Here is an 11,098-nt window from a genome sequence, read left to right on the forward strand (position 1 = left end):
CCTTTTGAGAGGTAAAAATAGCAGCTAAAAAACGAGTCAGAAGTGAAAGAAATTAGAATGGTTTACACAATGCTAAGAATCCATGAAAGAAAGAAGTTCCAAGGAGTGAGCTATGTCACATGATGCATGTTCACATCCACATATAAAGAGTAAGTAAAGAGAACCAAAACTGCATAAATGTGTGAACAGATGTAAAGGCAAAGTAAAGTCAATCAATGATGGAAGATCTTCGTGTCATTAAAAAAAAAAGACTTTTTGAAGAAAAAAATGAATTCATACCCGATACAGTGTTTTCTCTCGTAGCAGCACATAATACAGATAACTTTTTTCTTTTGCTAAACAATACAGATAACTAGAACAGATTACATTATACATATAAAAACCATGAGAAAGAGATCCACTAGAGATTCCAGAAGAAAAGCAACGACTTTCTCTTAAATAATTGGTCGAATCAGAAACCCCGAAGGATAAAAACCTAAGAAGCAATACGAATCGGATCGATAAAACTGTTTAACTACAGTTTCACTACCAAAGTTTAGTTTTTTTACTACTTTGATCTAATTCAAAAACATACATCAACTACAACCGTGCATTTATTAAGCGGAGTGAAGACATTGCGAAGTGGATAATCCGACGAAGAAAGATCCACAGACAAATGGCAAGAAGCAAATGAAAGATTCATTTTGTCCAAGCGAGATCACAAGAAATATCAACGTTTTTTTTAATTATATTTGTCCTACCAGATACATATGGCAGAAAGAAAGTAGAGTTGCAACCGATCGATAGAGGAACAAAATTTGAAGCAGTGGATTTTTTACTAACAAAGCTGGTAAGAAAAAAAGAAAAGAAAAGGCAAGGGTTTGCTCATGTCACTGCCTTGCATGTCAAGTACTGCGATTCCAACTTTTAATCAATCATTAAACTATCCTTGTTGCTAATTTAATTATATTATCAAAAAGTGTAATGGTACTTGGGGGAAAAGAAAGAGCGCACGTAGGTGGAGCCAGCCAAGTCGACAATTGCAAGTTGTCTAAAAGTATTCATTTAATGTAGATTGTAGAGTTACCCAGAAACATCTATGTTTTTTTTTTTTTTTGAAAATAAATTATAATCAACCCGACTATATATGAAGAAAAATGTTGCATTATTTTTTTAAAAAAATCTTAAGTTTTCATGCACAAACTAAAGAGCGTCTCCAGATCTGATCCGACGGTCGGAATTCTATTCCGACCAACTAAAAAAGAGGCTTGAATGGTTCGCTTTTGTCTTAAGTGTTTCCATATATTTTCAGGCGGACACGAACAAACTTCCCCAATATACTAATTCTTCCCCTGATGTCAGCTGAGCGTGTGTCTCTCACGCTCCTCGACAGGTTCCACTCAACGAGTCAGTTCGTCTCCGTACAATGCAGGCCCCACGGCTCGACCGAAATAGATTGGACCCAATTGGTACCGGAGACGTCCCCATCAGATGGTAAAAGAAACAGATCAAAAGTATGACTGAGCTGTATTGCATACTGATGGGTCACACACTCACGCTTCATGTCACGTCATCACGTGAACACCATGCGCCGACTCCTTTCTCTCACGCAAATTTTCTTTTCTCATTCTAATTTTCTCTTTCCTTTTTTAATCATCAAAATTAATTTTTAAAAATATACATGTGTATATAGGATAAAGAGAGCCATCCCAAAGTACACAAACAAATAAATCTTATAACAAAATGTACTTTGAAAAAGATACATTATTTTTTAATTTCTTTTTGCAAATATGTGTATATATGTATAGTTGTGAATATCGTTAGTCTATAGGTTCAAATCAGAGAAACAATTGGTACGTGTAAGGCACCGACTTTGTCCTCATAAGTCAATTTCATTTACTCACGTACTATTTCGTAGTAGATAAACATTCGGACAAATTCGTCATCTCAGACTCTCATTTGATCATCATCATAGATTCATACATGTATTCATCCAAAAATTATACTACCTACTCTTATAAAAATCAAAACTAATATCTTCGTATTATGGAAGTTTCAATCGTTTGGATGTAAAAGAGTTACGTTCATACTACCATGTTCTTTAAAAAAAACATACAGTATTTTTGTTATATATTATATCGATCGGCTTATCTAGTTGGCTTTGGAAGGATATTACATACTCTATTCGGTAATATAAATAAAGTGATGCAAAAATCTATGATTAAAATATATCGAGATAAAATTATCATTCTTGCTTTGTCCATATATATCGAATATATAAAACGTGACTAAAGAAAGAATGAAACTACTAGATTGATATCTTAAAGAATGATACGCAACTATTTGGGCAACATCGATCTTAAATATGTTACTATATACTGCAAATCCCTTCTAGAAAGGGATTCTTCCTTTTGTGGAATTATTTTGTCACGAGCAATGTCATGTTCTTTTCTTCGATAGTGATACATAAACTTCAAAAGCTAATGGTTAATTTGAGATGCATAATTTTATTCGGATTATACTTAATAAAGACACTGTATATGTTATAGTCATATTATGTAGAAGAAACTAGAAACGTTAAACGGATCAAATCAAGAAATTAAATCAATGTATGTAATTTCTTAATGCCGCCTTCCAAATTTCTTCCTAGAGGCTAGAAGACGCGTATCTCCTTCGAATTCCCCAAGCCAATGTGATTCTATTTATCACACGCATAAAATAGTGTGTAATTTTTATTGGGTAGATTAAAAAAACTTTCAATAGCAGTTGTTAAGGTATTAATAGACTGTGTAAAATTAATAAGCAAATATTTTAATAGATTGTTTAGAAGATTTCTAATAAAATAAAAGGTACTGGTTTATATCTATTTTAACTCTCTTATTTATCTTTTGCATTACTTTATTGTGATACCATATTTGCACTAACAATTTTCTCTGTAAATATGAATTTTTCTGACACCAAATATAAAGTAAGATCCTTTTATCAGTTTTTCTCGTTCAAAAAGGACCCTTTTGTCAGTTTTATGTAAAATAGTAAATAGTTTAATTAAAATTGCTAGAACTTTGTAGTTGTAGCCAATTACACTGCTCATTTGCTTGAAAACTAAGGCAGTATATCAAAGTTAAATCGCAATTTCTAGCACCCTCGTTAATTAAATTTCCAAATATAAAATACATCCTTCAAAAAGAAACTGAAAAAGAGAGTTGTCTATATCCTTCTACATAAATAAAAATGGACAAGATCTACATTTAGCTTTATTCAGCATTTTGCCTGGGAAAAAAAACAAATTATGAATAGAAAGCAGTCGTCATTTCATCACGTTTGGGTGGGAAAAAAATAATATAAAAATCAAATATTATTCTCAACTTTTTCTTTAGCTAATTACTCCATAATTTTATATGTTATATATAACCCCACCTCTCTTACGTATTTGTGTGTGTTTTGTTATATATCTTCTTTTTCCTCCTCTTCCAGAGTTAAATTGTTTTCATCTTCCAAAACATTTGTAAAGCATCACATATTGTATTATATTGGATAATCGATAATTATGGCTGGATTTTGGTTCTTGGCCATATCAAGTTTCTTCTTCTGCTTGCTGTTGGTACGAATGGCGGTTTCAAAGAATAATAAGAGAAAGAAGATGAGGGACAGTAGATGCAAGCTTCCTCCTGGTTCCATGGGATGGCCTTACTTAGGAGAGACTCTGCAACTTTATTCACAAGACCCAAATGTTTTCTTCACCTCCAAGCAAAAGAGGTAACCTGAAAAATTTGTCCTTCGAATTATTATTTTTTAACTTCATTCGTTTATTTTTGGGTTACGATCTTAGCTTACATTTTTTACTCTTTTGATGTATAGATATGGAGAGATATTCAAAACACGAATCCTTGGCTATCCTTGCGTGATGCTGGCTAGCCCCGAGGCTGCAAGGTTTGTCTTGGTGACTCATGCTCGTATGTTTAAACCAACGTATCCGAAAAGCAAAGAGAGGCTAATTGGACCATCTGCTCTATTTTTCCACCAAGGAGATTATCATTTCTATATAAGGAAACTAGTTCAATCCTCTTTTTTTCCTGAAACCATCCGGAAACTCATCCCTGATATCGAACACATAGCCCTCTCTTCTTTACAATCTTTGGCTAATATGCCTATTGTCTCTACCTACCAAGAAATGAAGAAGGTATATATAAAAATAAATGTTCATATGTAGAAAGAAAAATCAAACATACATTTAGCTTTCTTTATCTTCTTTATTTCTTCTTTTGCAGTTCGCTTTTGATGTGGGTATTCTAGCCATATTTGGCCATTTGGAGTGTTCTTACAAGGAAATGTTGAAACATAACTACAATATTGTGGACAAAGGCTACAACTCTTTCCCCATGAACCTCCCCGGAACATCTTATCACAGAGCTCTCATGGTATGATCTCATCTCTGGAATAGAACATTTAATCTCCAGACATTTAGTAAGCCTAACTGACTAAATTTTTTGTTATAAAAAGGCGAGGAAGCGGCTAAAGACAACAGTAAGCGAGATTATACGCGAAAGAAGAGAGAAAAGCATTTTGAAAACTGACTTTCTTGGCCATCTACTCGACGTTAAGGACGATAAAGGTCGTGTGCTAACCCAAGAACAGATTGCGGACAACATCATCGGAGTCCTTTTCGCCGCTCAAGACACAACAGCTAGTTGCCTAACTTGGATTCTTAAGTACTTACATGATAATCAGAAACTTCTAGAAGCTGTCAAGGTATGATCACGTGTGGATTCTTATCCACTCTTTTGTATATAAATACTTAAATCAATGTATGTGCATGATGGTTGCAGGATGAACAAAGAGCTATATACGAAGAAAACAGTAGAGAGAAGAAGTCTTTAACTTGGGGACAAACGAGGAATATGCCACTAACACACAAGGTAATAATTTTATAAATTGTATATTACATAGTTTATATATGAATAATTACCATTAATTTGGAGCTCATGTTTCAATGTTATGTGACATAGGTTATACTTGAGAGCTTGAGGATGGCAAGCATCATATCCTTCACATTCAGAGAAGCAGTGGATGATGTTGAGTATAAGGGTACACATTAAATTATTTCACATGACTAGAACATTCTATTTTTTTAATAAAATGTACCAAAATAGATATGGTGTGGTCCAAATGAATATGAATCACTAATATTTCTGATTTTTGTAAAATGCATATGTACAGGATATTTGATACCGAAGGGATGGAAAGTGATGCCACTGTTTAGGAATATTCATCACAATCCGAAATACTTTTCAAACTCTGAGGTGTTCGATCCATCTAGATTTGAGGTAATAATTGATAAACAAACATAAAAAGAATATTAATAAGTTATATATATTTAAAGAGAGCTGACTTAACGTGATGGTTGAAACTAACCAAAGGTAAATCCAAAGCCAAATACATTCATGCCCTTTGGAAGTGGAGTTCATGCTTGTCCTGGGAACGAACTCGCCAAGATACAGATTCTTATCTTTCTCCACCATTTAATTTCCAAATTCCGGTAAGTTTTCACTCCACTTCCTCTTTACTATACAATTTAATTAAGCGTAAGTGTCATGCATGATCTCTCTTTATATTAGTGAAATTTATGCTTTGATTACATATAAATTAACATTAGTATAATCATTAGTTATCTGATTGTATTATGCAGATGGGAAGTGGTGGGAGGAGAAGAGGGAATAGAGTACGGTCCATTTCCAATCCCTCGAAATGGTCTGCTCGCAACATTTCGACAACATTCTCTTTAGTTCTTCAAACCTTTAAAGTATATAATATATAATAAAATTATTATTAGTATTTGTTAATTAATTAGCATTAATTTTTTATTTATCTAAATTTCATAAAATATGTAAACCCCTTTGAGATTTATTTAAAGAAAATTGTTATTGTAGTCATTGAGAGTTTTAACATGTTGCATGCTACAACTATGATGAGTAAAAACGTTTATTCCAGTATTCTCAATAACAGTCGAAGTTGGGTTAATCTTTTCTTTAGGGGTAACTAAACCAAACCAAACCAAATCAAAAGCATGTGAGCCACATGAAGGGAGCAGAAAGGCCACAAAGCGTTAATGTGAAACAGTCAGAGAGGTGTGTTTACAATTGTGAGTGGACTGTGAACAATGAACATAACATGGCCACGACAAAAAAAAAACAGATTTGAAATAGTGAGTGAACTGCCTAGTGAACATGACATAGCCACAGGCCACGTATAAAAAGAAGTTTTCATTTTAATAATCTAAAAATAACTTTTTCAAAAAAAAAAAAATCTAAAAGTAACTAAAGATGGGGTCCGTTTTCATCATATCTTGGGGTCCTATAACTAGTAACACGATAATCCGAACAAATTATTTATTTCTCATCAAAACTGCTAAAGTTTTCATTCAAAAAAAAAATGGAATTAATCAGGCTCGTCAATCGTCATTTGTTTTGTTTTGTCTAAAAATCACATCGTCTACAAACCACACGTCAAATATGCATACTGATAAGTCTTAGTAGAAAACTAGAAACTATTATTTGGTAAGTTTGGTTCAGTGATTGTACAGGAGCTTATTTATATTCTGCTCAATAGAAAATGAGTTAGCCAAGATTCAGATTGGTTGGGCTCTCAGGTGGGTTCATGGGTTTAAGCTTACATATTTAAATGATCGCTGTACAAGTGGGCGGAAGTTTACATATTATAGTCATTATTAATGAGGCTTTACAATAATTAAATAAGCCAAATTTACACTGGCTCGTTGAATTTGTAGGAGAAGATAGAAGACATCTTTTTCGTTTTTGGGTCAAATGTTGACTAGAGATGGCTATGATGAATAACGAACTCATATGTAAAAGTCAAAAGGCTATTGAAGTGTGGACGAATTGGGAGAAAGAAAAGTCTATGGTTGAAAAAGCACAAATATAAAACAATGGTTAGAAATAGTCTAACAAACAAGTCTTTTTCTTTTTTATTATAGTCCTTTTGTGTTGTCACAACCAGTCAAACTAGAACAATGCCGGCTAACAGTTGGTAGTTTAAAAAGATGATGTAGAGAAATAAATAAAAAAGTATGTCTATGAAAGATAAAGAAAAACACACTTATAAGCTGTAAATAGTAGATATGAAATGAAAAGTGGAAGCCTGGAAGAAGGGTAGAAGCTAAGGGGACATGATTACTAATGCTGGACTTGATCATCATGCACACTGCTGCTTTTAAGTTAAAAGTTGATCCAATCTTATTCTAAAGGATGCTTATCGTGAACTCCAAGTGTTATAAATGATAATCAAGCTGTCTTAATCTTTGCCTAAAAAGTGAATTTTCAATAATGATACTCCCCTTAATAAACTAGTGCATACCATATTTTGTATATTATCCTTCATTAAGCTATGAACATTTACTGAAGTATGGATATGTGAGTGTTAGTAAAAAAAACATGGAAAGCATCTTGAACGTTCATATATCTTTGAAAAATAAGAAAGTAATAATAATAATATGATTTTCTCTAGTAATAATAACAAAATAAGTTAAACAAAAATATAACAAATTAAAATTAATAGTACTGTATTTCAGTTTTTCTTATATACTAAAATTAAAATTTGATCCAAACACTAATCTTGAAATCTTCTGTCAATTCGGTCGCTGTGGTCGGATTCTATTATGGATTTCTGACTAGGTGGAGAACTGAACCAAGAATTCTCTTTCTTTATCATCAATCGAATCACTGTTCACGATCCAGGATACTAAATTTGTTTGGTAAGTTAAATCTATTTTTATTTAAAATTAATCGGTAAAAAAATAAAAACTTCAAAAAATAATCTTTTTGAATTATTTTTTTTTTCTTTTAAAAATAGGGGGGAGTAATAAAAGAAAGAAGGTGGCGAGATCCCAAATTCCCAACCAAGCTAAGGCAAAGCAAATAAAGAAGGTCGCCAGGATTAAACGTGCACCGAATCTCTCTCTCTCTCTCTCTCTCTCTCTCTCTCTCTGTCCAACCAAATTTCTGATCGATTGCGCCATCGCGTAAACCAGTTCCGGCGTAGTGCTCTGTTCGTTTTGTTCTTCGGAAAGATACGATTGATGATTTCTAGGTGAAAGAAAGAAAGAAAGAAAGTAAGAGTGTCTCTTCCGGCGATTTCGACATGGAATCCGTATATTCCAGCGGCGGCGGCGTAACGAAGCTAGAACCGTCGATCGCGGCGTGGCATTTCCAGATTGCAGTCTATTTCGCCTTCGGATTCTTCTTTTTGAGGCTCTTCCTCGATAGATTCGTCTTTCAAGTACGTATGAACAACCTCTCCTTCTTCTCTCATGGAATTGATTACGGAAAGCTAGAATCAGACTAGTTATTAATTACCTTCCTATATGTGATTGACGAGCATTGATGATGATGATGATGATGATGATGCATGTATGTTATGTATGCGTTAGTTGAAATTCTTGATTTATAGAAACATATACAGTTTTGAGGAGAAGATCCATGCATCTGTGATGCTGATGATGATGATGATGATGATGATGATGATGCATAGATAATGAGAAGTATTGTTGTTGGTTGGTTCATGAATCATGCAAAGAAGTTGGAGAATTGATCCAACCTTTTTTCAATTTTTTTTTGGTAACAGAGGATAGCTGTATGGCTTTTGACTACTGGTTCTACGCCAATTAAAATGAAAGATGCTGCTACTCGTGCAAAGCTCATCAAATGCAAGGAGTCCCTCTGGAAACTGCTCTACTTTGGTGCTTGCGAGATTTTCGTCCTCAATGCCCTTTATCACGAGCCTTGGGCCACTGATATTAAACTCTTCTTTCGCGGTTGGCCTAACCAAGACCTCAAGTGAGTTATCTCATTCAACTCCTCCACTTTGAGTTTTTTTTTTTGGTTAGTTGTAGTTTCATGGCAGAGTTCCCTGGGAATAACCTTGTTTATTCGTTTTTTTGGTAGGCTTCCAATAAAGCTTTACTATATGTGCCAGTGCGGTTTCTATGTGTATGGTGTTGCTGCCTTGCTTGCATGGGAGACCAGAAGAAAGGATTTTGCTGTTATGATGTCTCACCATGTCATCACTATCATCCTCATTGCCTACTCATACCTTACCAGGTAATAAAAAATACTATTTGCATTATGGATCCTTCTTACCTCAAGTAGCGCTTTTAATATTGTTTTAGTGAACTCATTTGCTAAGCTACAAGTCGTCCATTAAATAAAAGAGCTCTCTTTTCGTGTGTTCGATTTTTGACTTTTGACTGGGAGATTAAAATGTATAGTGATTTTATTGAGCAAACGACCAGTACGCTGCTAATAGGGGAACTGATTTTGGTTTTTTCTGCAGTTTTTTCCAGATTGGAGCTATCATCCTAGCCCTTCATGATGCAAGTGACGTTTTTATGGAAACTGCTAAAATTTTCAAGTACTCTGAAAAGGAATTTGGAGCAAGTGTGTGTTTTGCACTTTTTGCTGTCTCCTGGCTATTGCTACGCTTGATTTACTTTCCATTTTGGATCATAAGGGCCACAAGGTATACACTTAAATTTACCTCTTATTTCTTTATTTACTGTCATTGCTTTATCTGAATTCTGACATTCGCACCTTTTTTGTTTGTTAAAGCATTGAACTCCTGGATTATTTGGACATGACATCACTTGAAGGCACCATCATGTACTATTCCTTCAACACAATGTTACTGATGCTTCTTGTTTTCCACATATACTGGTGGTATCTCATATGCGCCATGATTGTAAGACTACTTAAAAACAGAGGCAAAGTTGGAGAAGACATAAGATCCGGTAAAGATTTTGCATTTTTTAGATACGGTTTTGAAAATAGATCTTTCGTAGAATCTTGGGTCATTTGCTCTATCTTTATATAGCTTTATTAACTTGCGAAGCCCCAAACCGTTATGTTCTTGGCTGTTGTATGTTATGTTGGCTGTGTAGTGTAGAGGATTATAACTTTTTCTTTTCTCGTTTGTTCTTGTCAATGGCAGATTCAGAGGATGATGATTAGGCTTATAAAGCATTGCATATACGGAACATGTTTCCATTTCTCCAACCAAACCATTCAGCTGCTGATGAATATGTTCTCAGCTTCATTACCTTACTGATTAGAGTTGGAGGTCTTAAAAAGAAGGAAGGTTATAGTTTTTTTTTTTCAATTTTGTATTGATGGGGAGTCCATTTGGACGTTATAAGACTGCATATTCTCTTTTGACAAATATAAGAAAAACAGAAGCTCAGATTTCTTGTGTTGTTCTATGCTGTATACAACAATTTGGAAGTCACTTTGTAAATGCAATTTTCTCTTTGTATTGTTTTCTAACCATAGCGTTATTGTGGAGCTCATAAACTATTCTACCAAATGCAAATTTGTCTCTCTAGAAAACTGATGCTTGTGGCTTGATGTTCTGATGTGCCTCGCGTACCATTGATGCAGCCTATTGTCATTCAATCCCCAAAAAGATTGTAGATTCTGATGGATCTAACTGCTGCGGTCCTTTCTTATCACTCTGTTCTGTCTCTATATCGAACGGGTTAACACCACTTCAACTGCGATTAACTTTGTTTAGCCGTAAGGCACCATAATCATATTTGTCTCTGCCCTCATAAAATATAATCCAAGCTCAGACACAAAATTCAGATGAACATACTAAAGTATGTTTGGAAAGTATCTTCTTAAAACTTAGCTATGTTTATGTTTTTTTTTTTCCTGAAGAGTTCTTTGAAACAATAATCAAAACATTATAACAAAGGAGGAAGAGAAACAAAGACATACAATAATCAAAAAGAAAAGTGGGTTACAAAACAAAGAAAAACAGTAAACACGTAGTTCCTTCACATCACATTCCCATCAGATTCTCAACTGCGTACAACCAAGGACCGTTCCACGACACTTAGTCATCGGAGCAACCTTCCGCCACACCGGACGATCACTCCCAACCGACAAAACATCCACATCAGACAAGGGCTTGATATCCCAATTATGCCTATCAGGTCCAATCACTCCTCCCACAAGCAAAACCTCATCACTCAAACTCGTCATCGCCATACCAATCCTCGGCTTGAACTCAGACGCCGAAGCAACCATCTTCCACGTATCATCCTCCTCCT

At 34.4% G+C, this 11,098-nt stretch overlaps 3 protein-coding genes across 3 annotated transcripts in view; all 3 read left to right on the forward strand.

Annotated features, from left to right (window-relative positions):
• The first annotated feature begins 3,437 nt into the window (after window positions 1-3,437).
• Window positions 3,438-5,916, forward strand: LOC130512407 (abscisic acid 8'-hydroxylase 4-like). The gene is made up of 9 exons (XM_057010368.1): window positions 3,438-3,735; window positions 3,838-4,159; window positions 4,248-4,397; window positions 4,480-4,728; window positions 4,806-4,895; window positions 4,986-5,064; window positions 5,197-5,303; window positions 5,397-5,515; window positions 5,666-5,916. Exons 1-9 carry the CDS (start codon window positions 3,527-3,529, stop codon window positions 5,760-5,762), a joined length of 1,422 nt encoding a protein of 473 aa, XP_056866348.1. The 5' UTR covers window positions 3,438-3,526; the 3' UTR covers window positions 5,763-5,916.
• Window positions 5,917-7,880: 1,964 nt separating this feature from the next.
• Window positions 7,881-10,301, forward strand: LOC130512693 (ceramide synthase LOH2). Its single transcript, XM_057010920.1, has 6 exons — window positions 7,881-8,271; window positions 8,617-8,828; window positions 8,937-9,092; window positions 9,325-9,510; window positions 9,600-9,778; window positions 9,979-10,301. Exons 1-6 carry the CDS (start codon window positions 8,134-8,136, stop codon window positions 9,996-9,998), a joined length of 891 nt encoding a protein of 296 aa, XP_056866900.1. The 5' UTR covers window positions 7,881-8,133; the 3' UTR covers window positions 9,999-10,301.
• LOC130494998 (abscisic acid 8'-hydroxylase 4-like) overlaps window positions 10,026-11,098 on the forward strand; it is a 2,990-nt gene continuing 1,917 nt past the window's right edge. The window contains exon 1 of the mRNA XM_056985888.1: window positions 10,026-10,125. Coding sequence (XP_056841868.1) covers window positions 10,026-10,125 — 100 coding nt within the window. The remainder of the gene's footprint in view (window positions 10,126-11,098) is intronic.

Source organism: Raphanus sativus, chromosome 5 (assembly GCF_000801105.2).
Source record: "Raphanus sativus cultivar WK10039 chromosome 5, ASM80110v3, whole genome shotgun sequence".
Taxonomy (NCBI): domain Eukaryota; kingdom Viridiplantae; phylum Streptophyta; class Magnoliopsida; order Brassicales; family Brassicaceae; genus Raphanus; species Raphanus sativus.

Coding starts and splice junctions, on each gene's coding strand:
- LOC130512407 (XM_057010368.1), top strand. CDS start 3,527: ATGGCTGGATTTTGGTTCTTGGCCATATCAAGTTTCTTCTTCTGCTTG. Junction 4,160..4,247: donor CCTACCAAGAAATGAAGAAG/GTATATATAAAA, acceptor CTTCTTTTGCAG/TTCGCTTTTGATGTGGGTAT. Junction 5,065..5,196: donor GGATGATGTTGAGTATAAGG/GTACACATTAAA, acceptor GCATATGTACAG/GATATTTGATACCGAAGGGA.
- LOC130512693 (XM_057010920.1), top strand. CDS start 8,134: ATGGAATCCGTATATTCCAGCGGCGGCGGCGTAACGAAGCTAGAACCG. Junction 8,272..8,616: donor TCGATAGATTCGTCTTTCAA/GTACGTATGAAC, acceptor TTTTGGTAACAG/AGGATAGCTGTATGGCTTTT. Junction 9,093..9,324: donor GCCTACTCATACCTTACCAG/GTAATAAAAAAT, acceptor TTTTTTCTGCAG/TTTTTTCCAGATTGGAGCTA.